This window comes from Sceloporus undulatus, chromosome 2 (genome assembly GCF_019175285.1).
Source record: "Sceloporus undulatus isolate JIND9_A2432 ecotype Alabama chromosome 2, SceUnd_v1.1, whole genome shotgun sequence".
Lineage (NCBI taxonomy): Eukaryota > Metazoa > Chordata > Lepidosauria > Squamata > Phrynosomatidae > Sceloporus > Sceloporus undulatus.
In genome coordinates, this window is record NC_056523.1 from 240,181,967 (window position 1) to 240,205,928 (window position 23,962).

The 23,962-nt window shown below is 38.2% G+C and overlaps 1 protein-coding gene across 3 annotated transcripts in view; it reads right to left on the bottom strand.

The window, feature by feature from the left end:
• Window positions 1-23,962, bottom strand: part of RIC1 (RIC1 homolog, RAB6A GEF complex partner 1) — a 70,881-nt gene that overhangs the window by 40,659 nt on the left and 6,260 nt on the right. For 2 of the 3 annotated variants that reach the window (XM_042449298.1, XM_042449296.1), the window contains exons 2-7: window positions 21,163-21,270; window positions 13,412-13,488; window positions 5,630-5,737; window positions 4,705-4,847; window positions 4,044-4,177; window positions 1,798-1,889 (exon numbers count right to left, since the gene is read on the bottom strand). In XM_042449298.1, the coding sequence (XP_042305232.1) occupies window positions 1,798-1,889; window positions 4,044-4,177; window positions 4,705-4,847; window positions 5,630-5,737; window positions 13,412-13,488; window positions 21,163-21,270 (662 nt within the window). The remainder of the gene's footprint in view (window positions 1-1,797; window positions 1,890-4,043; window positions 4,178-4,704; window positions 4,848-5,629; window positions 5,738-13,411; window positions 13,489-21,162; window positions 21,271-23,962) is intronic. The other variant, XM_042449297.1, reaches the window with a different exon arrangement.

Here is a 23,962-nt window from a genome sequence, read left to right on the forward strand (position 1 = left end):
CTCTTTTGTGACTCCTTTTTGTGTATTGGAATGTATATGGTTCACCTCCAATCCTTTGGGCTATTGCTTTGTTTTCCCTATTTGTTGGAAGATTTCAGTTAGAACTGAGATTGATTCTGCCTCTGTGACTTGTTGCAATTCTACTGGTATGTCATCTCTTCCTGGTGATTTATTTTCCCGAACTGTTTTGAGTGTAGTTTTCACTTTCTAAAATTTGGGGTTTATTTTCATAGGTTTGTTCTTCTCATGTGTCATTCATCATTTCACATTTTCAAAATAGCTCTTCTGTGTATTGATTCTTTTTTTAAAAAAAAATCATCATGGCCATGTATTATGTTCCTCTTTTGATCGTACAGCATCCCCACCTTTGCTTTAAATTTCTTTGAATTCCCAGACCTTGTGGAAGAGGCCTCATTCTTCCTTTCCTCTTGTTGGCTTCTATATCTCTGGATTGCTTGTTGTAGTAATTTTCTTTGACCTTTCTCACTAATCTTTGGATAGTAACATTCATGGTTCTCATAGTGTTCCTGTCACCCTGTTCTTTTGTCTTGTCTTTATTTAACTGCCTGAAGCATTTTGTCATCCATTGTTTCTTTTCTTTTTTTTTTTTCTTTTTTTTTGGGGGGGGGGGAATAGTTATTTTTCTTATCACACAAATGCTGTGTTTCTCCCAGTTAGGAATGTGATTTTCATGCTGAAAATAATTTGGCAATAATTCCTTTCCCCATTATGATTCATTAGCCAATTAGAGTGCGGATGTCTCATTCTACTTCATTGTGAGAACAATAGAGTAGTGGGTGCAATGTAAGTGTGGTCTAGTTATTCCTCTCTTGGGGAATCCTCAGACTATTTTCATAAGTAGCAGTATTGCTAGACAATAGCTGTGTTTTCTGCACGCTACACTCTTGAAATCTTTTTCAGATTCCCCCCCCCCCCTATTTTTAGGTTTCTCTACTGCTTTCCTGTGGAAGCATACACCAGTGTTGCCACCACAGTTTTCCTTTTCTTAAAAACAAACAAACATTTTTGGCAAAATAGTGTAATAATGTTATAACAGCATGCTGTAATCGTGTTATTATGGTTTAATGAGTACAAATGGAAATGGTTTTAGAACAGAACAATCTGAAACAGCTGACTAGCATGATAAACACTTGTTTTTCACATGAAAAAACTATCAAAAATGGCAGAGGTTGGTGTGGTCTGATTCTTTTTCTGTATCATCTCTCACAATGTGAGATCTGGGCAGTAATAAATGCACTGTAATGATGGCTTCCTCTCAGTTTTGAGTGGAGAAGAACAGCACAGAGAAAGAAAGATATGATGTCTCAGAACCAAAAAAGGCAGTCTCAGACAATTCAGGACAAAAGATACTTCAAGGCAAACACTTGAAATGTTCTCTGAAACACAACCACATCAGAATACTCTAATAAATGCAGAACACTGTTGAATTAAATAAAAATAACCCTGCCAGGACTAAAAATACTCCAGACCAGATCTTTCATACACTTACAATATAAGAGAATACTTTATCATAGTGACCAGAATACCAGATGTAAAAATTTGATAGCATAGTTTGTTCCCAATCCTCTGTATGATTTGCAAGATGCTTCTTCATGAATAATGGTATCCCAAGAGACTCTTTCTCCAAAACAGGGAATTTTTCTCTGTCTAAAGAATAGTATGGTATTGGTCTACAGGAGAACTCATAAGCAGGCATTCAGGAACTTTCAATATAGACTGAAGCAAAGATGTAATACTAAGTAGAAACACATCCTGATTCTAAGACATAAAACTTACTTTGCACATCCAAATGCCATTAATCTGTATTTATTGTTTACAGCCACACAGGTTCCATCCAAAACATCTTGTGCCCAAACACCATGGAGCTGCTGCAAGATATTACAAAGGATTTTATTTATAGCATTTCCCCCCAATTTTTAACACACTATGCAACAACTGGAAGCCATGCATGGTGTGTATTTCCACTGAAAGTGAAAAACACCAAGAGTGCAACATGCAAGGTTTTTTCAAAACAAATCCTGCAAACTGAAAACCTATCCTAACATACCCACCTTTCCCCAAAGCTGGGACACAAGAAATCCTATTCCATGTATAATTTGTTAGTTACTTCTTTCTACATTTGAGCAAACATCTATATTATATATATTGGGCTGGATTCAGATACAGCCATAAACAATGGAGCTGATAAAATTGTATCTCCCTCTCTTCATGACAATCCCTCCAACTGCCCCCTCCCAAATGATACACAGAGGATTAAGGGACCTCACTGGAAGAGGTTAGATCAATAGTTCTCAACCTGTGGGTCGCGAACCCTTTTGGGGTCAAATGACCCTTTCACCGAGGTCGCCTAAGACCATCAGAAAGCAGATATTTCCAATGGTCTTAGGAACTGAGACCATCGGTTGGGGGTCACCACAACACGAGGAACTATATTAAAGGGTTGTGGCATTAGGAAGCTTGAGAACCACTGGGTTAGATTGTGTGGTGTAGGGGGAATGGAGATCCCAGAAAACTGGCTGAAGAATGCAGGGATGTCCACTTCTGTCTGCCTCATAGATGAGAGAAATATGTCAAGAAAAGATCTAATATTTGATTTATTTAGAGTTCTATTATTCCAGGGCAGACAACATTTCTGAAGTCCAGGAGCCACCCAGTCCATGGTTTCTGCCTGAATATGGATCCAGCTCATCCCACAAGCTACATATTACCGGGACCCGTATTTTATAAATTACAAATTCTTCCAAAGAGAAAACTATATACATTTAAGATAGCTGTAGTAAATTAACAGGATTTAAGTATTTTCAGATTTTTTTTCCTGGAACTGAGAAAAATCTAGTAGCTGAGGTTCCATATTTGAATTTTAAAATGCAGCTGGGGAAGAAATAATGTTAAAGTAACTCTCCAAGCTACACTAGAACAAAACAGTCCACAGAGCATAACAACCAAAACAAAGTGTAAAGAAGTTTACAATACAATTGTTAGACTCATATACAGTCGGCCCTTCTTATACACGGATTTTTTTATACCTGGATTCAAGCATCTACGGTTTGAAAATGTTTAAAAAGTATAAATTTCAAATCTCAAACCTTGATTTTCCATTTTTTATAAGGGACACCATTTTGCTATGTCATTATATTTAATGGGACTTGAGGATCCACAGATTTTGTTATACACGGGGGATCTTGGAACCAAACCCCAGCGTATAACAAGGGTCCACTGTACTGTTAAAAGGAATAATACTTTTAAAGTGCAATATGTATACCATAGGCAGGGTCAGACGTGGTTGAATGGGAGACTGCCAACAAATGCCAGGTGCTGTAGGCTATATTTGAAAGGGAGGAACTGGGAAAACCACCTCTGAATACTAAGTAAACCCTATGAAATTCATGGGGTCTCCATAAGTCAACCAGCTAGTTGAAGGCACACACACACTCACTCACACATACAGAATACTTGACAAAGTGCAAGCTATGAACGAAAAATATAATCAAATTTTTGCAGCCAGAGCAAAATGAAATTAAAATTCTAGGAGATGTTATACGAACAGTATAACCTTAATTGTACATCAGAAAACATTTTACATATGTAGCATTTTATATGGGGAAATATTTTCTCTGGTTATTTTCAGTGATATGGTGTGGAGATTAAACTTACAGAACTCAGAGCAATGAAGTGGGAAGAAACTAACCTTATAGGAAGAGTATAACCTTAATTATGCTCAGAAAACATTTTACGTATGTAACATTTTAATTGGATAAATATTTTCTTTTATTATTTTCAGTGATATGGCAGAGAGAAAAAACACACAGAACTCAGAGCAATGAAGTGGGAAAAAACTAATTTTGTCAGAGATATATTCCTAAAATATTCCTGTCTTTCCTAAGCAAGTTTAAGTGTATGAGATATCATCATTTCTCAGTCAAAGCCCTTTGTTTACAAAAACAGTCTACAAAATGGAAGGAGATGTTAAATCAGTCTGGAAAATGCAAACATAGAACTGAGGGAGCACTAGGAAAACATACCTCTGCTGTGAAACCACTTGACATTGGTGTAATAAAACCAACTCTTCCATCATTAAATACAACAGCAAACCCATCAAGAGTAGCACAGTATTCCATGTCTCTAATGTGCACATCTTCAAATCCTAAAAATGAACCTGTAATAAAAGGGGTCAATTATTAAAAGCAACTACTGCACATTTTCTGACTATCCTCCTTTCTATTTCCACCCAAATAAATACTGTATATGCTACTAGAAATGTAGGTCAAAAAATTGACTCAAAAAACCTGAGTCGACTTATCCATAGGTCAATGTAAGTACTGTATCTTAACTCTTATTTAAATAAAGGAACCATCCCCTGGTGAAAAGCAAGAGTATATAATCTGTCCTGGAAGCACTGACCACTGACTGTCTGCTGGAATTTTGTAAGCTCTTTGGCACTGTTTTGCTTTGCTTCTTCCTTCAGATCCTTTGCTATACGCCCCTAGGTTTCACCCTTGGCTTATCCATGGGTAATAGCAAAATCCATAATTTTGGCCCCAAAGCTTGCCCTCGACTTATACATGAGATCAACTTACATTTGAGTATATATAGTGATACAAGTGGAATTATCCACATGTATAGAAAAACAAATAATCCTGAATTCAGCACACCCTGCTGCCCTTATATACAATAAAGAAATACCTCTAGAAGAATGAAGATCCACAGAAAATGGTACTGTACAGAGGTTTATGGCTTTTCTTCCATTTGTCATTCCATCCCAATGAATAAGATGGAGAAGACCATCAGCAGTAGCAACAAGGAGATCCTCCACCATGGACTGTAAACTGCAAAAAAAGACATTACTCACTAAATGCTAAAGGCAAAAAAGAGAAGTCAGTTTATACAAAATTCAGGCACACTACATTTTCATTCCCTTCACCCTGTATCTCCCTGCCCCCCTCCCCACCTCAAAATGCAATCCAGGGGATTCTTCAATCCTAGAGGGAGAAAAGTGGGAGAAATCAGTGAAAACTGTCTTATCTCTGTTCTGTTCACAGAAGCCCTATTCACAAAAGTCCTAAAAAAAATTAACTGCACTTTTCCAATTTTTAAATAGTACTGTTTGATGTAAGGCAGGCTCCCTTGTTCCCATTTAATTTTATAGCAGTACTCCACATTCTTAGTGCCTCAAGGGTTGCGTTGTGTCAGCTATTTCCTTATTTGCTATCACGTATTGTGTATTGGTGCTGAAAGCAAATGCACAGATTTGCCTCATGAGCATGAAAGAGGACCCTGTCAGATGCTACTTCCAGGGAATGTAGGATGGGCCCCTCCTTGCTGGACTTTAGCCAGCAACCACACGTTTTCATTCAAGCAGGCTTTTGGCAGTTGGCTGGCAGCCAAGGAATGAGCTTTTATAATGGACTATTACTAAACCGTTTAATAATTTAAATTGTTTTTAATTTGGTTGTTGTTTTACTGTGATGATATGTTTGCTTTTATAACTTTATCGTGCTTTTAGTTGCTTTGGTTTTAACTATGTTGTGAGCCACCTTGGGTCCCAGCAGTGGGTGACAGGTCATAAATAAAAAGATAAATACAAGGAATAAATTATGATTCACTATACCTGGTTATAGATGCTTGCAAATCCAATACTTGCTTCTTCTCTAGATTCAATAAAGGAGCACACTGTTCTTCCTTATAGTGTGGCGTTCCCTTCATATGGGGGCTTCCTCTTTAGAAACAAAATCCAAAACACTAAACTTTAAAAAAAAAACGCTTCAGGGCTAAACATTACCAAACTACTTTAATATGATCTTGAATAAGAACAACAAATTCTAACCTGAAGAGAAGTGATATGATAATATTCAAGTTAACACTAGTTTAAGGCTCAACACATCAGATTGAACATATTGTATATACTCAACTATAAGTCAACCTCATATATAATTTGAGGGTAGGTTTTAGGGCAAAAATTATGGATTCTGACATGACTCATGTATAAGTCGAGAATAAAACTCAGGGGCATATGACAAAGGACCTAAAGGATGAAGCAAGGAAAACAATGCCAAATAACTTTCAAAATTCCAGCAGGCACAACTATTTGTGCTCATCCTAAAGTTTCGATGAATGAAAGAATAGAGTGGGGGAGAGGCTCAGTGCTTCCAGGACAGATCCTGCTCTTGCTTTTCACCAGGGCATGGTTCTTTTTTTAATAAGAGTTAACGTATAGTACTTACATTGATCCGTGGATAAGTTGACTCAGGTTTTTGGGGTCAGTTTTTTGACTATAAAGTTTCTAGACTTATACATGAGTATATACAGTATGTTGATCATAAGTTGAATATGAGACAGCAGTGTGATGCTGCAACAAAGAAGACAAATGCTATCTTAGCTCGCATTAATAGAACCATAGTTTCCAAGTCAAGACAAGTAACAGTCCCACTATATTCTGTGCTGGTCAGGCCGCATCTGGAGTACTGTGCTCTGTTTCAGACATCTAATTTTAAGAATGATATAGACAAATTGAAGCAGGCTTAGAAAAGGACAATGAGGATGCTAAGAGTTATGGAGAACAACCATATGTGGAAAGGTAGAAGAAGCTGGGCATGTTCAGCTTGGTGAAGAGAAGACTGAGGGGTGACAGGATTGCATTCTTTAAATATCTCAAGGGCTGCCACAAAGAAGAGGGCGTAGATTTGTTCTTCGCTGCCTCAGTGGGTAGAACTAGGTCTAATGGTTTTAAGTCACAAGAGGGTAGATTAATACTGTACATTGGAAGGAACTTTTTGACAGTGGGGAGCAGTTCAGCAATGGAACCAAATGCCTAGAGAGGTGGTAGGGCATAAGTAGGGCATTGGACTTCAGGGCCCATGAGGTCCCTTCCAACTTATAATTCTATTTGGAAAATGGTGCTCAGTACTGCTAACTTTGGGCTGACTGGCCAAAGAGATGCAGGTTTAACAGTAAACAGCAACCTCTTCCCTTTTCCATGTCCCTTCAGGACAGTCTGAAAAATACAAGAGACTTCCCAGTGAGGAACCTGCCCAGAACTCTGTCCCTCCTCTTGGTACTGCCACTTTGGGGTGGGGTGGGAGCGCAGCTGCACCTGCCTTCTCTTACTCTTCCTTCCTAGTTACAACAAGCAGGACAGAGCCTGGAGAGAGTGAGAACCACCACCTCTGCTGATCAACTGCTCTTTTTCGCTCTCTGGGTTACTATCTTCAGAGCTCTGTTTGTGGGGGCACTGGGCTCAACTAGAAACCCATGGCTGCTTCCAGGAGCAGCCACTGCTTACTTCCTGTTCTCTGTGCCACCTCATGAAAGGCCACTGTCTCCTTTTGCTGCCTCTCGATAGCCCTACTAAGACCAATCCTTCCTGATGCCCTGCAAAAAATATGCACATAAAAAGACAACATAGCTGGACCACCGCAAAGGGACAGAACAATGAGAGGAGACAGACAGAAGCAAACACCACTCATCCATCCTTGCTGTTGAGAAGGGAAAAAAAGATTAATTATATGGAAGGAGTAACATCTTGAAAAGAGATGTTGCTATCAGTCTCTCTGGATGGTACAACAGGATGGATTTGGGTCAATGGGCAAAATCCCCCAACATTTTAATTCCTAGTGATTGGATTAAGGTGAGGAAGTAAGATAAGGTGGCTGTGCCTTCCATGAACAACCTCTTGTGCTGAAACAACCCTGGAGACAGGCGGGATACGAATCCAATAAATAAATAAATAAAATGTGGGGTGGGCAAAAATGGCAAGCAAAGAAGGCAAGATGGTTGCTCATGCTCTGACTCTAGGCAGCAATATGCCAGTGCCTGGAAAGCAAGAGAAAAGATTAAACCAACTGTTGATTTCTCTTCCTTGCAAAAAAAAAATCTGATTCACTACTTCAATGAGGCAAAATTCACAAGAAGCAACTGATTTCTCATCATGAGGAATACAGGCGATGTTAAGTACCCATTTGAAATGCAGGTCTGTGTCATATACAGTTAGGCTCTTAGTTTCATTATTCTAAGATTATCTTTACAGCAAAATAGGACAGTCCAAAGCACAGATTATGTGATGACCAACATTCCTTATTAGGAGTTATCAAGTAGTGTCCTGCTTGGTTGGGACAAAGCTATTATGAGTAGATAAATGCTTTCATTTCTACATCACCAACTTAAGCGATGAGAAATTCAGAGCCACAAATGCAGTCTTGGTGCCATACATAGAGAGCTAGAACTACTATCTTGCTTTAAAAAACAGGTACTCTAGTGATACAAGGTGAACCCAAACCTGGAAGATTACTTCTGGGATCAACATGGATGAATTAAGTGGAGTGAGTCACCAAAGCAGCCCTTTCTGAGCCAAATAGCCCCTGGATGCAGCCATATCCAGCATTCTTTCTGACTTACTCATTTAACCCATCCCTCCTCCAGCCTGAAACCCATTTCCACCTTCTTTCTAACACAGGCTAAATTTTAAAAACATTCTCAAATTAGAAATCTTAATGGTGCTTTAAATTACCAGCACCATGACACTGGTTTCCAACACAGTCTGGATGCAGCTCTTTTTTTCTGTAGTTTCTGAGAAGGCAGGAGCCATGCCAGCATTCAAAAAGGTGATTCCCCCAATCTTTATTCCTCCTTCCTTAGCACCAGCAATTGGAAGAGAGGTACGTGGCATATGCAAGGTGTTCATAATTCTAAGTGTTTAGATGCAGCACAGATCCTTGTGAGCCTGTTCCAGTATTTCAATTACTTTGACCTTTAAACTACAATTATATTGGTGACAAAGACAGGAAGGAATTCTTCATCTGTGCTGCCACATCAGCACTTTCTATACTTCTGTCTGAACTCTGCATCATTGCAGTCACTTCTTATAGTTCTCTTAAAGAGGGGGAAGGAAGGAAGGTAAAGAGAATGGTCTTTACATTGTTTCTAGAAAGGAAGAAGAACATAGCATATTAAAGAAAAAAACTCACTAATGTTCTACATTTTTGTCATCTATAGAAACTGTGATTCCATTGCAAGTCTGAGACATAAATACAGAATCATGGAAGCTGCAGAACTGGAAGGGGTACCAAGGGTCATCTACCTCATCCCCATCAATGCAGGAAACCATTAATCAAGCATTGCTGAGAGATGTCTACCCAACCTGTGTTTAAACATTTCCAAAGAAGGTGAGCACATCATCTTCTGGTATTCATAATAAGGATTAAAAATGCAACAAAAGCAAAGGTCTCTCTTCAGTATATCTGCATCCCTTCAGAACTTCTCCAAATAATATTCATTTAAAAAACTGGAATACATATTGACTGAGATCCTACGTGTGTGCATGGCTCTGGACATGCATATTCACATCCTCTCATTGTTCAACAGCCACCAAGCCTCAGGAGAGCCCCTTGCTGCTGTATTTACCAGTGAGCAAAGTAGGGAGGAAGTTCAGACCACTGAAAAGCAGCTTGTCTCAGTCCAGTTGGGGTGAGAGTACACTCTCAGATGGAGTTATCCAACATTTCCATCCCCAAGAAGCTTGGACAAGCTGGATTTTCATGCTTTGAATCATCTCCTTCCTCTTCTTTCTGGTAAGACAATGCAATTAGCAATCATTCTTGGAGCTTGGCATCTGATGAGCATAGGGCATTTTGGATGAAGTGCAAGGGCAATAGAAGAGCTCTCTGCTCCCCATCCAAAAAGAAGCTTACACACGTGTACGTAAGCTGCACTTATACATATTACTAACCGGATAATGGCCATTGTATTGTTCACATGCCAGACACAATAATTTTTGTCTAAGATAAGGGTGACACCAAATGGGAAGTTTGCAGCCCAGCTGCTTATTTATTTTTATACAGTACTTTTAAAACTGGTTTTAATGTTAAGTTTCATTCAGTATTGTTTACTACAACTTAATCATTTCCATCATCACACTAAAATTTTAGCTGAAAACTGAACTATCCTTTTTATGCATGCACTTGAGAATAGCATCACTGAATACAGGCTTCAGGCCAACACTGATAGTGTGCCAAGTTCCACTGTGAAATGGAAGACAGACTGAGCAGCTGGAGCAATGCCACCTATAGTCTTGGCCCCACTTAAATACCAATTGCTATTTATTCTCCAGTTTTATTCCAATGAATTCAGTAGAGCAGTGTATCTGAACAAGTCTGCAATCCTTTAAGGACTAACATTAAGTCCTCCACCAAGAAGTGTTTTATAGTACACCACAAAAACAATTTCTCCATCAAGTCTGAGGGTCTTTCCAAAGGATAAACCAAAGAACCCCTGAAGTAGATGACTGCTTTTGTGCAATGATTTTGCACATCTCTTTTTGACTACAAAACAATATCATTCCATCTGTATAGAACAGATGGAAACACAAGCTTTTGGCACTCTGCCATCTTTCTTATTCTTTTTTTCCAAAGCAGATATATACTTAAGAAGAAGCAAGTAGAATGATGTTTTAAAGCTTTTTTCAAGAGACAAAACACATTCTCAAAATGATAGGACACAGGCAGAAAGATGAGCAGGTAATAACTTTCTGTTTATACTACATGCCACTGTTGCATTGCAAAATACTAGACCTACTCCCCCCCCCCCCCATTTGAATATGACTGTGATTGAATAATATGAAGCCACAGAGTTCCATTTAAATAAACTTTGGAGCTTGACAGACCGCACTAAAAGGGTGGGCTGGAGGTGCCTGGTTTTGCTCCTGAGGGACACCACAGGCCTCCCTCTGCACCAAAACCCCCCACTAAAAGTGGGTTCTTTTGGTGTGCACGGCAGATGCACAGTGGCGTGGCATGCGGATGCTGTACCACGTTTGTGTCATGATGGCGGCCCTCGTGTAGACAGGAGGCCACCATAATGGTGGCGCCGGTACGTACTAGCGTAACGTGCAGCTGCTCCGTAGTCCCGAGCCCTAAAATTGGCCCCAGGGCACCACAAAGTGTCTGTTTGTACTGGGCCTTTGTTCAAAAGGAAAAATTTAACTATTAAAGACTGATATGAAAAAATAGCAACAAAGAAAAAATAGAATTTCAAGTAGTCTCCTTGATATTAAGTACTGAAAAGACGTGTTTATTTTGGTCAGCTTTAAAACAAAATTATAGGAACACCTTACAAATTATGCTAATAATTCAAAGTGCTTGGGTAATTTTTTAGGTGCTAAACAACTTGGAGTGATATTTATGAAAATATCACTCCCTATATATATCTTAAAATCTGCTGGGGAAGGGGTGATATTTATGCCACCACTGACAGCAGTAAATCTGCCTTAGTGCTCTGGTTGTGGAATGCGCTCATTTAGAGACCAAAGTGGTAACAATCTTGGCCATGTTTTAGCACCAAATTAAAACTCAGCTGCTTACACAAGCATTTGGGCCCTTATGCGATTACTGATAGTTATTCTGTCTAATGGACTGAGTATTTCAACTTTTGAATTTTTTTAACCTATTTAATTTTCTTCAGATTATTTTAAAATTGCATTATTAATTTTACTCTGATCTGAAATCCTTAAATAAAGGGCTGATGAAAAAATATTTCAGTAGATATACCTGACCTGACAAAAGTGTAACTGATTTCAAGTAAGATTACTAAATGTTGACATTAATCAGTTGTTCCCTGTTGGTATCATGGTTTATTATTTATAATTCTCTTGTTCAGGCGTGTACAACATAAGGCCCAGGGGATTTTGGGTGGCCCGTGAGGATGAGGAACAACTTTAAGATTCCCCTGCTGCTCAGCTTCCTCCTGAGGAGAGAGCATACAGAGGAGGAGGATTGCTCTGTGTGGTGGTGTTTCTCGCTCCTTCAACTGCCCACGTGAGCTCACTACCTTAAACTGCATCTTTCACTACTAGTGGAGGTGTGGTTGGGAAACTCTTATGAGGCTTGGGCATCGCTTCTGTGGATCGCAGTGGCACCATTTAGGAACAGACTGACTGGTTGGAGCAAGGAGTTAGTGTTGGAAAATTTATGTATTGCATTCTCCTTTCCCTCCTTAGACAGGGACTTCCCTCTATCTATTTCATTCTATCTAAACATGTAACCCCTGTTTCTCGCTCTTGGAGACTGTTTATAGTCTCTCTCTCAAGATTCTAAATAGTCTCCTCTCAGTACAGTAACTCTCAGTCTCTGGTACAGTAACAGTCTCCTCGGAGTGGGGTTAATAGTCTCTTCTTTGCAATAGCAGTAGGCGTTTTTCTTTCTTCCTGCTATATTAATGATGGTGAGATTTCATCTCTTTTCCCAAACCATCACCAGATAAGATAGGATTTAGTTTGTTATTTATTGAAGTCATTATTATGTGTTTTTAAACTACAAGCTGCATGTTTGTTGTTTTTTAAGTAAGTCTTTATTCTTTAGAAAGGCAGATTTAGAATAAATAGCCTGTCCCACACTTCTGCTGTTCTGCTGATGAAAGCTGAACGTTTACGTTTCATATTTGCATATTTTTGTTTCCCTTTAAAAGGGTTAACACCCTGGGAAACTCACATTGCACCCCACAGTTAGAGCATGTAGCAGCAGGAGAGAAGCAATGGAAAAGAAAAAAAAAAGCTTTCAGATTTGGGATTCTACTAAGTTTTTTGAGCTTTGATGGGAATTGGATGGCAGGTTGGAGCTGCGCTGCTGCTGCTGCTTTCTTTCATCAGACAAGCCAAGAGGAGAGGAAGATGAGAGGCAGCAGAAGAAAAAATGTTTGGGGTAGGGGGACAACTTGAAATTCTGTAGGAAAGGCACATTTCTGGGGAAGGAGGGGGAGAAGTACCCAAGTTCAATTCTTGGAAAGAGACCTTCTCATCAGAGCAGCTCCCGTAGTTAAAATCTTTCCCATTCATGCCAGTCCAGAGCATGTGGTCTCTGTAACCTCCCTATCCATATACTAGCTACACCCCTCTCCGGCGCAACAAAGGACTGACAGTCCATCCTCATCAGGGAGAATAGTAGAAAGCCGGATGTGACAGGGTTTTTTGTTTGTTTGTTTTTGCATTCTTAGAATCATAGCATTGGAAGAGAAGACAAGGGCCATCCAGTCCAACCCCCTTTTTCCATGCAAGAAGACACAATCAAAGCACTCCCAACAGATAGCCAACCAGCCTATGTTTAAAAACCTCCAAAGGAGGAGATTCCACCACATTTGGAAAGAGAGTGTTTCATTGTCGAACAGCTCCATATATATTTGTACAACTTCATACAAACACAGTCCCATTATTTGAATGCTTTTCCCAGTGAAATATGTTCTGTTTCAGTTACTTAACTCTCCACATTCAGCAACAATTCTCTCAATCACATTATCCAAGCAGCATACTGTATTTAACACAGTTCTTAGCTTTCTTGCCATGATAAAACAACAACCTGTTTTAGTGTTGTATAATAAAAAGAAAAGAAGCATTTATGGAAAGACTTACTTGGGATAAACTGGCTCATAAAGGTACTTGTCTCTTGAAGATGGAAGATTAAAAAACAAGATGTATCCATTTGCGGTCTGAAATATAAGATGTATAAAATCAAAGATATGCATGTATAAAAGTTACCCTGTACATTTCAGCTAGAACTAGCTCAAAGAATTGCATGTTTAAAATATGTGGAATATGATAGTCAAAGAATGCATAATACATTTTTCAGAACTGCAATGAAGATAAGAGCACTAGTTAAAAGTAGGTATGCATGTGCGCACACACAAAGACACAATAATGTATTAATTTAACTGTTATCAAAAAGCTTAAACCCAGACATGTATGCATTTTGATCCTTGTTTATCCTACCATGAGTTCAAACACATCATAAGTTTAGACATAGTGTAGAATTGTGGTTGCTTAAAATCAAAGTTGACAGTTTCATTTGTATAAAAGAACAGGAAAAAGAAGTGAAGCACAAGAGCCCAAGACCAACAATGGGCCAGTTGTGTACCAGGAAACAATAGTTCCTCATTTTTAAAAGTTTCAAAAGTAATACAGTGATGTTTTCTAAGTTATGTATAATACATATTCAGTAGATATGTTAAGTTCTACTACTCATGTTTACATTTCCTTCCAAAGAGAACATACACATTTTCTCCATGACCTACAAAGTCATTGTGCAGATCTAACTCTGCAAACACAGAAAAATGCAGTTGGCATTTAGAAGAGTGGCAGCAAGAAACAAAAAAATAAGAAGAACAATAGCATACCTTAAAATATAATGACTTTTAAAATATCCGTTCCTTTGTTCAAACATATCATAGTCTGTTCATCTAACAGTATTATTTCTAGTGCTGTTTAATTATTAATTTATGAGTCTGCATGTCTTAGACGAACTCTTCCTTAGAGAGTATATTCCATGATATAAATGTGACTGGGGCTGGCATATCTATGTTTAGAATCTGAACACAAATAAAGAGAAGCTTCTTAAGTGAGAAAATGCATTTTATACAGGACATTTAAGGCACTGAATAGCTGAATATGCCTCTTGAATCAGCAAGGCTAAGGGAAAAATTAAAGGTTTCAGATTTCTTTCCAGGCATGGTTTCCTGTTTTGCAACGGAGACTACAGAAGGAGGAAAGCACACTTGTTAGCTTCTCACACAAGCTGTGCCGCCCAGCAACATGTCTCCCTGTAGTTTAAGAAACAAAACTATAAAATGTTGAACAGAAATACATTTTGTTACATTTCTTCTTGAGATGCAAAAAAAGAACACTACAATTAGTGGATTATATTCTACTGAATTTTAGTCCCAGTTTTAAAGAAACCTTAACTACTCCTAAACATGCTTTCCTTACTATTTAGCTACTTTTAAATAATTTATACTCACTGTCTGTTCCTCTGCCAGTAGAAACAGTAAGACAACACTATACAATACTATCACTGTAACATTAGCAGGCAAAACATGTTCTTGAATTCCTCCTCCATGCAAGTTGATAATCCTAAAAGATGCATTTCTGCTCACACTGCCATCAAAAATATATATTAAAATATTTTAATTTATAAAATAAAAACATAAAAACATAAAAACATAAAAATAGTGTGAACTAGTCACAGCTAAGCTACATTTTATCATTACAGTGGGCCCTTGGTATCTGCTGGAGATCTGGTTCCAGGACTCCCCCATAGATGTCAAAATCAGTGGATGCTCAAATTTCATGATACTTTATACAATGGGGTAGTAAAATGGTGTCCTTTATATTAAATGACAAAATCAAGCTTTGCTTTTTTGAATTATTGGGTTCAGTTTTTTGGTTTTTTAAGATATTTTCATGCCATGGATGGTTGAATCTGTGGATACAGAATCTATGGGTATGGATGGCTGACTGTACAATCTTTTGGGCAGCACCTTTTATTTTTTTACCAAGATGCACAGTTTTAAACCAAGCTGTCACTAAATTTCAGTAACTGTGTCCAAAAACTGATGGCTTGCTGGTGACAAAAGCTTCCAATTCTCTTATTCCTCTCTGTAGATCTTGCCATTGCCCAGAACCAGCTTCCTGTGTGTTGGAGGAGTGACCACCACCTGTACCTGTGGGCATGAGTACTTTAAAAGTAACACATGTGCTGTGAAAAACTTGGCCTTTTTTTGTTTTATATCAGTGCCATTGTAATCTCAAGAGCAAAAAATGATAACACACAGTTATGTGGCAGCACTCTAGATGAGTGCCCAAAAACTTCAGTTCTTAGTATTGGTGGCTCACCAGCAACATACTGTACTACAGTTATAATATTGTTTAGGTATCTGATACAGTCCCCATTTCCCCCCAGAAACAGCGTCATTTTAATATTTAACTATGTGCTTGAATGGTGAAATCTTATTATGTACCACCACATTCTCTCATGCCTTATGCTTTAATTCATCTAGCAATGCAGTATAATAATTATTTTTTGTATTCAATTACTTAACACTGACTGAAAATCTTTATAGCATGCATAAATGTGGTACAGTGGTACCTCGGGATACGAATTACCCAGCTTACGAATTTTTCGGGATACGAAAAAATCCCATAGGGATTTATTGTTTCGGGTTACGAACGTTTTTTCGGGTTACGAAAAAACGCCGGCGCTGTTTAAATGGAGCCGCTGCGGCTTTTTTCCCCATTAGTGCCTATGGCAATTCGGGTTACGAAGGTTTTTCGGGTTACGAAATTAGCCGCGGAACGAATTAATTTCGTAACCCGAGGCACCACTGTACATGTATAAATACATGATTACACAGCAGGAAAAACACACCTTTTATACCTATGCTATTTCAAGAAAACATTTGTAGAAACACAAGGCACTACATTATTATTATTATATTTTATTTATAAAGCGCTGTAAATTTGCACAGTGCTGTACATAGAATGGATAAAACGTGCCAGTGGCATACAATCTAAAAATAACAAATGCATATAACAGTAGATAATAATACAAGCTAATAAAATAAGCAAACAACAGGTTAAGATACAGGCTAAGTAGCAACAGACAGAACATCCAATGTTCATCCCTACTCACCCCCAACCCCTTTTGATAATCAAAAAGGTTTAAAAATGCAGACTGGCTCAAGCTCCTTTACCAGAAACACTAAGAGAAAATATCAATACCAATGCAATCCAAACTTTAAATCGACAAAATTAGTTATGCAAATAAGCTAATCTTCCTGCTTGATTACATTAATCTGCCTACTGGACAATCATACTCCTTTATTCTATGCTATAGACGAGGACTAAAACTAAAATAGTATGTTTCATCGTCTACTCAGCAATCATTGGAATAAAGACTATTTCAGACTGCAAGTCTGAATTTCATTAGGATATCCATTAGTAGTTTTTGCCAACAATTTATTTTAAAATCCTATAAAGACAGTACTTTGGGATGCAATCAGTAAGAAGACTATTAAGAATCAAGTTTGGTGCTTAATAAAACTAACAGTGAAGCACCTAAAGGCTGCAGCTTCAAAAGGATTGAGCGCATAAAGCAAGGGGTGGCCGTAAGTCAACAGGCAACTTAAAGGCTCAAGCACACACATTAGTGGCTAGGATTGGTTATAGCCCTTAAGGAGAATTTTTCTGAAATACGTTCACTTTCAAGCTGCACCAGGATCTATTTGATCAAACTGAACCCATCTATGGCATTTATGAATTCTTTGCATATTTAAACATTCATGTCCAAACATAAAATGAGCTGTTTGGTTGAGAGTTCTCATGAACCACTGTATTCTTTTACTTTATTGCAAAATTATTTGCTAAGTGAAAAAAAACTGAAATAAGATACAGGAACAGAGTAGTTGCTTAAAATGGCAAACATGAATCTAGATGTGGTCCATTAGCAAAAAAATAAATGTTATGCATTGATCAAATAGTTCAGAACTGGACAAACTTTCTCTGGATAATGATTAACCATCCATTATGAAGCCTTGCCCTCCCTCCAGTCCATCTGCCTTGGTCCAGACCTCGGAGGTTGAGAGGAACTGCTGGACCTCTTACCCTTTCCCTCCACCACTCCCTTCTCCTTCTGTGTCATGTCTTTTTAGATTGTAAGCCTGAGGGTAGGGAACCGTCTAACTAAAAAGATTGCATGTACAGCGCTGTGTAAATTTACAGCGCTTCATAAATAAAGGTTAATAATAATAATAATAATAAAAACATGCATTTGTCATGACATTTCTGTGTAGCAGAAAGCCTTAGAGATCGATTTTAAAATGCATTTAATTCACCTATTAACGATTACAATGGAGGGGAGAAAATCAAGTGGGATGTCCTTGAATATGTTTCCAAAAGTGTAAGACAAAAGGCAAATAAGAGTTCTATATTTTTTTAAAATCACATTTATACTAATTTCACGACACATTTTTCATCTTAAGAAGAATTGTCAGCACCCAGACTCACTGTTTCCCCAGCTGGCTCAAATTTCAATAGAAAAGAAGTGTCAGGTTTATTATCAGTATCATTTCCTGGGATAATTAAAATTACAATAACCGCAAAAGAATACAAAAGAATGATCAAGTTTTCTACTGCTAAGCAGCGCTCTAGTATTAGAAGAAAGATCAGGGATATTCCCAGTTTAACCCCTCAGTCTGCAATCTCCAGGGACACTTCCCATGCTATTATCCTCAGATGATCCCATCATCAATCAATTGTGCAAGAGAGACAATACAGGATATCCAGATACCACTCATAGCCACACTAATGTGATCCAAGCAGGGCTGTGGAGTAATGGTGATTCTGGGTTGACTTCTTATCCTATTCCAGAGTAAGATATTTTTTCTTAATGTTACTCCTACTCCTGTAAAAACCTCTTATTCCTTTACTCCTTACTCCTACTTCCCAGCCCTGGGGAAAAGCCCTGGTTGCTTTGCAAGGCGTGTGTGTGTGTGTGTAAGTAAGTGTCTCTCTTTGCCTCCCAGTCCCTTCCCCAGTGCAATATAATACAATTGTTTTTTTGGTGTTTGCATGTACAATATAATAACAGAAACAAAGAGTTGTTACTCCTTATTCCTACTCCTGTAAAAACCTCTTACTCCTTTACTCCTCCAGCCCTGGATCCAAGCGCTGTCCACATACGTTTTACAACATGCATACCTTCCTCCATGGTGCATCTATGTTTTATCTACATCTTATGTCATATCTGAAGATTTCTTCATCAAAGTTCAGTATTATATTTAGACAACCCTCCTTACATTGTCTTTCTCTATTCACATTTATGGCCCCAAAATGCATTGCCTTGTAACAGAATAGCTCAGTTTCATTAATATTACTACTTTCCAAATTTCAGCTGCAAAACTTGCAAGAGCAAACAGTCAAAACTATGAGGCCAGGCACTTGTCCTAAGTCTGCTGTCTGACTGGTCATTTATTCAGTACATGCTTTTGTAATGCTTCTCTGTATCTGGTTACTTTTCTGCATACATTTTTAATATGCGAAGAGGAAACAATAACCTGGATAGCAATCTTTACACTGCATTCCATCTTGAAATATTAAGCAGCTGTAAAAGCTGCAATGCAAAGCCTAAATACAAATGTCTAGTATACTTCTTTTAAAATTACATTAGTTCTCCTTGGATTCTGTTCCATGATGACAGGATATTTTAGCACCTCAGAATTATGTTTTGTACAGCAGGTGGCACTGGGGGATTCCTATCCAGGTCCTTTGGTTTGTGGGGTCCCTCAGGGCTCCTTTCTATCCCCCATGCTACTGCGATGAAACTTATGAGAAAGGTCACCAGAGGTTTGGGGTTCAGTGCCACCAGTATGATGATGACACCCAGCTCTATTTCTCCTAGACTTTGGAACTCTTCTCTAGAGGGACTAGAATAGCTTCTCTTTGCGGTCTTTCTCTAAACCAACAAAGGCCGTTTTATTCAAACAGATTTTCAGAACTGATGGCTTTAAAGTTAGTGGCTCCTGTATTATTTTAAAATGTACAAAAACACTTTTTAAAGTGTTTTAATATGGTTGTAGTTTAATTCTATTGAATTAAAAAATATTTTAAAGCACATTGTAATCATCTGGATTTATAAATTACCTTGACTCCCAATCCTAGGAGGAAAGAGTGATAATAAAGTTAATAAAGATGATGACGATGATAACAACAGTAGTAGTAGTATGATCACTGTCATATTTGTATTTATATCCCTCTATGACTTGGCAACGTCATCAAAGGGGAAACCTTTACCTTTTACTTCCCCAGAGCAGGGGAAGTGGTTTAGAAAAATTAAAAGGTACAAGTAAAAGCACACATAGAAAAAATAGATGTTTTATTATGTAATGAAATGAAATTAAACATAGGGAAAGAAAAAATAATAGAGCCTGCTGTTAAAAGCCCTTTCATTATAAAACAGTAAACTCTCAGAAGCATTTTGGGATTAAAAAAATATTCACCTTGTCACTCTAGGCAGGAAATTCCAGAGCTTGAGTGCATCGGTCCTGACAAGGACCTCTCCTTTATTTCCACAAGGAGAGTATGTGAGAGTGGCTGGACCAGAGAGACCATCCTTCACCAATCTCAAAATCCAAGCAGGCTAATATGGGAAGATACAGGCCTTCAGACAGTACTACTAGTATTTTTAAGGCACAGGAACTGTGCCAATTAGAGCTGTTTGCTAAAAATGTGGGCTGGCAGCTTGTCAGAGAGGCCACAGACTAAGGTCTCTCAGCCATACAGAAGCTTGCTTAGTTGCTCTGAATAAATGTTGGAATAGTCCTGGTATGTTGGTAAGGGCAAGCAGCTGCAGGATGTTTGTGAGATTCAAGGCCATTTAGCTGCCTAGTACTGTGTGGGAAAGAATGCAGGCCTTTGGTAGGGGAGAGTGATTGGTGGGGAGTTCTTAAAACTGAAATCTATGCTGTAGCCTCACATCTTGCAATGAACTTGTTAGTGTGTTGAACCTAATCTTCAATAAACCTTTTCTGGATTCATTCATGAAGTATGTTCTTTGAGTCAGATACAGACAGGACATACAGCTGATCTAAACAAACATCCCACCTCATGTGAACATGTGTCTTCTCGCTCTGACTGTTTGTGTACTTTTGACTGTACAACTACAAACTCTCCTGTAGATAAAGAGCATTTTTACATTGCACTAGAACCAGAACATATCATGTTAAGCTTTGTATCTTTGTTATGTCACATTTTGCATGAGTGTTAAACACAGTCTCCATTTTACAACATGTTGGCTACTAAACATTATTTTACCCCAACATTAATTTAGAGACCGCTTGAAATGTGCTAAGCGTTGTATGCATATTAAGAACAAGATAGTCCCTGCCCTCTTAAAATCTAAATGAACGACAGAAAGGTGAGGGGAAGGATGGGGAAGAAAGAGGAAAACAAGCCAACTTCGAATGACCAATTTGAACTGAAACAATTCAGTCAAACAAAACAAATTGAGCTAGTAGAGAAGGTTTTGCTGTCATGCATATAATATTTGCCTAACAGTATTGAATGGCAACTAAAAGATGACAGTTTAGAGGGAAGGAGGCAAATATAACAAAACTCTCTGTCGCCTCAATGGAGTGGGCCCTGCTATACCATCTTTTTCCTCTGCTGCAGATGAAAGTAATAAAATAAAATATTACATTGTTCAAAGCATTTCACATATACTTTAGTAATCCTTACAACAAGCCTATAAGGCAGGTCAGTTTTACTAGTACATGTGAACTGTACTTATTAGTATATGTATCATAAAATGCTTTCACAGGAACATTTTTACTCACCGAAACAGCTATCATGGTGCTGTCAGGCCTCCATTCAGCTTGGTCATAATGCCCAAATTGTGATACTGCTTTTTGTGATTCTTTGTAGCTTACAATTAACACACTAGGCTGAGGGGAAAGAAAGAGTACACAATAGTTAAATTTCCCTTTCAAAAGTTCACTTAAATAATTTAAAACAACTGAATATTACTTTCACTGCTTTAGCTGTCAGTCAGATGTAGCAAAGCTTTGTAAATGATAAAAAATATATTATAGTCTCAAAGAGGAGTTCGCTATGTCAAAAAGTATTCTATTTTCAGTTTTTATCTTCTCAAGCTGGGTATATCTTATTCCTTTTCTTATACCTATTTTTGTTGCTGTTGTGTGCCCTGCAGTCAACTCTGACTTATGGCAATCCTATCTTAGGGTTTTCCTGGAAAGATTTATTTAGAAGGGATTTGCCAGTGTCTTCCTCTTAGGCTGAGAAAATGTTACTTACTCAAGGTTATCAAGTGGCTTTCCAGAGCCCTAGTCCCATATCCAAATCATTATATTATGCTAGCTCCCAATATCTATAACCCTATACTTCATGTCACTTTAAAAAAAATTTTTTATGCAGTTTGAAATAGGAGGGAGGTAATTTTCTGTGAAACTATACACACACCCCTTGGCATTCACTGGGGTTAGGGGCACAGGACTCCCGTGAATGTGGAGAAACTACAAATAACAAAAACTTTGTTTTTACCTGAGAGAACACTTCTATAGGAATCTCTGCCAGACACTGACCACAGAATTGCACTGGAGGAGTTACAAATGCCCAGTGGAGTGTTTTCTCTAGGAATCTCTAGGTCCTTCAGTGCGGCGTTTGGTTAAAGCTGACCATAGAGTTGCGCTGGAGGAACTAGATATTCCTAGAGAGAATATATTAATAAAATCCATGAATAATCAAAGCCACAAATGTGGAGGGACAAGTGTACCTTCCTCCTAGCCACAAGGAATCCATAAGCAGGAAGCTGCACTGTACGCAGCTTCCTGCTTATGCGGAAGTCCTGCGACAATATAAACAGTAACATGTGCGCCTGTGGCATGTGCACCGCCGCACCACCGCGTGCATGCACCTCACATAAGAGGCGGACCTACTGTACATCAGTTTTTCTATGGTGTTTTTTGTAGACTTAAGTCTACTTCATCAGATGCATGGAGTGAAGTGCTTAGGAACAGACCTATATAGATATGAATGAACTGTTTGTATGAGTATGCATAGGCTCATTCTTCAGATCATTTATGCTTCCAATGCTTTTCTCTGTTAGTCTCAAAGGTTCTACAAGTTCCCTTTGTATATCAGTCTACCCAGTAATTTTATAAACAAATGCCAGTAATTTCATAATATTTGGTAGAACAAAATTATCTAAAGATGCATAAAAAGGTAAATTTAATACTGTATCATGTTTTACCTGACACACAGTACCCTTCCAACTGAAGACTGAATGAGGAAAGAAAGCTGTGAACCTTTGGCGTGGGAAAGAACATATTGTACACTGAAGTTTTAAACCAAGGATTGGCCACTGAGACCCTCCAGATGTTTTTGGTCTACAGTTCCCATTAAACCTAGCCAGCACAGACCATAGGAAGAGATTATGAGAGAAGCTGTCCAAAAATATCCAAAAAGCCATGGTTACCCAACTCTCCTCCACACGTTTTCTTTTAAAACCCTCATTTTTCTTGCCATTTATAAAACAGATTGCCTATACAGTTTTCAATCCAATGTTTTCTACATTCGAAAGCCAATATATGCTATGCCAACTGACACATTTTAATATTAACTGCAAATACTTCACTACTGAATTAATTGTAATTGTAATTATCTTTCAGAAATCATACTTAGGTAAATTAAATTAAGCATAGCCCTAACTTGTCTAGTCTTGTATTTTTTGCCTTTGTTGACGATTTGCAAAGGTATGTCAAACTGATGTATTCTTTAATTGAAGAGTCAGAAAAATGAACAACTTTATTAGAAATTACCAGGTTTTAAAAGTTAGCACTATTACTGATACTTAGTTCCTCTCGCCAGCTGATCTTCCTTCTGATCCCAATACAACAGCACCAGAACTGCTACTTGTGCTACACAAAATGGCACTGCAAATAGAAGAACTATACATACATAGTTCCACATGCAACATCCTGAGACCTATCACAGTAATTTCAAATCTTGCAAAGCAATTTGACTCAGTAATGTAATGAATATTTGGAGATTCTGAAAAGCAACCATGTCAGAGCTGCCTCATCTGGTCCCGCTTACCAGGCACATGGATGCTGCTTTAGCTAAAATATTCTAGCCCTGGAGAACAGACAATTATCTTCACCATTCAAAGCAATTTTCTATTCTATTAATTGTACAGTAAATTAAATATACATTATTAATGACTGGAAACTTTCAGCTGCTAAATAAGTATTAGCAGCAGTAGCATAATAAGCACATTAACCATTACTGTTTGCCTATAAAACCAAGTACTGTAGTGTCTAAAGCCAAGCACTTTCTATAATGTGCCAGATAAAACAATGCAAGCTCACTCCAGACTTAATGATGTCCTGTCCCACCCACACAGGCATTAGATCTTACATACCCTGCAGCATGATACAAGCCACAATAGGCTTGACCACTCAGCTCCTTTTGTAACTCTGTCACCCACCTTTCTTCTGCCTCCAGCACTATGAGACTTACAGCAAAAGCAGTCACAGAATATGCACCACCACCAAGCAACCACAGGAAACCAGTAAGGTGTGCAAAACTGTTTGGGCAATAATGCACATATATGATTGA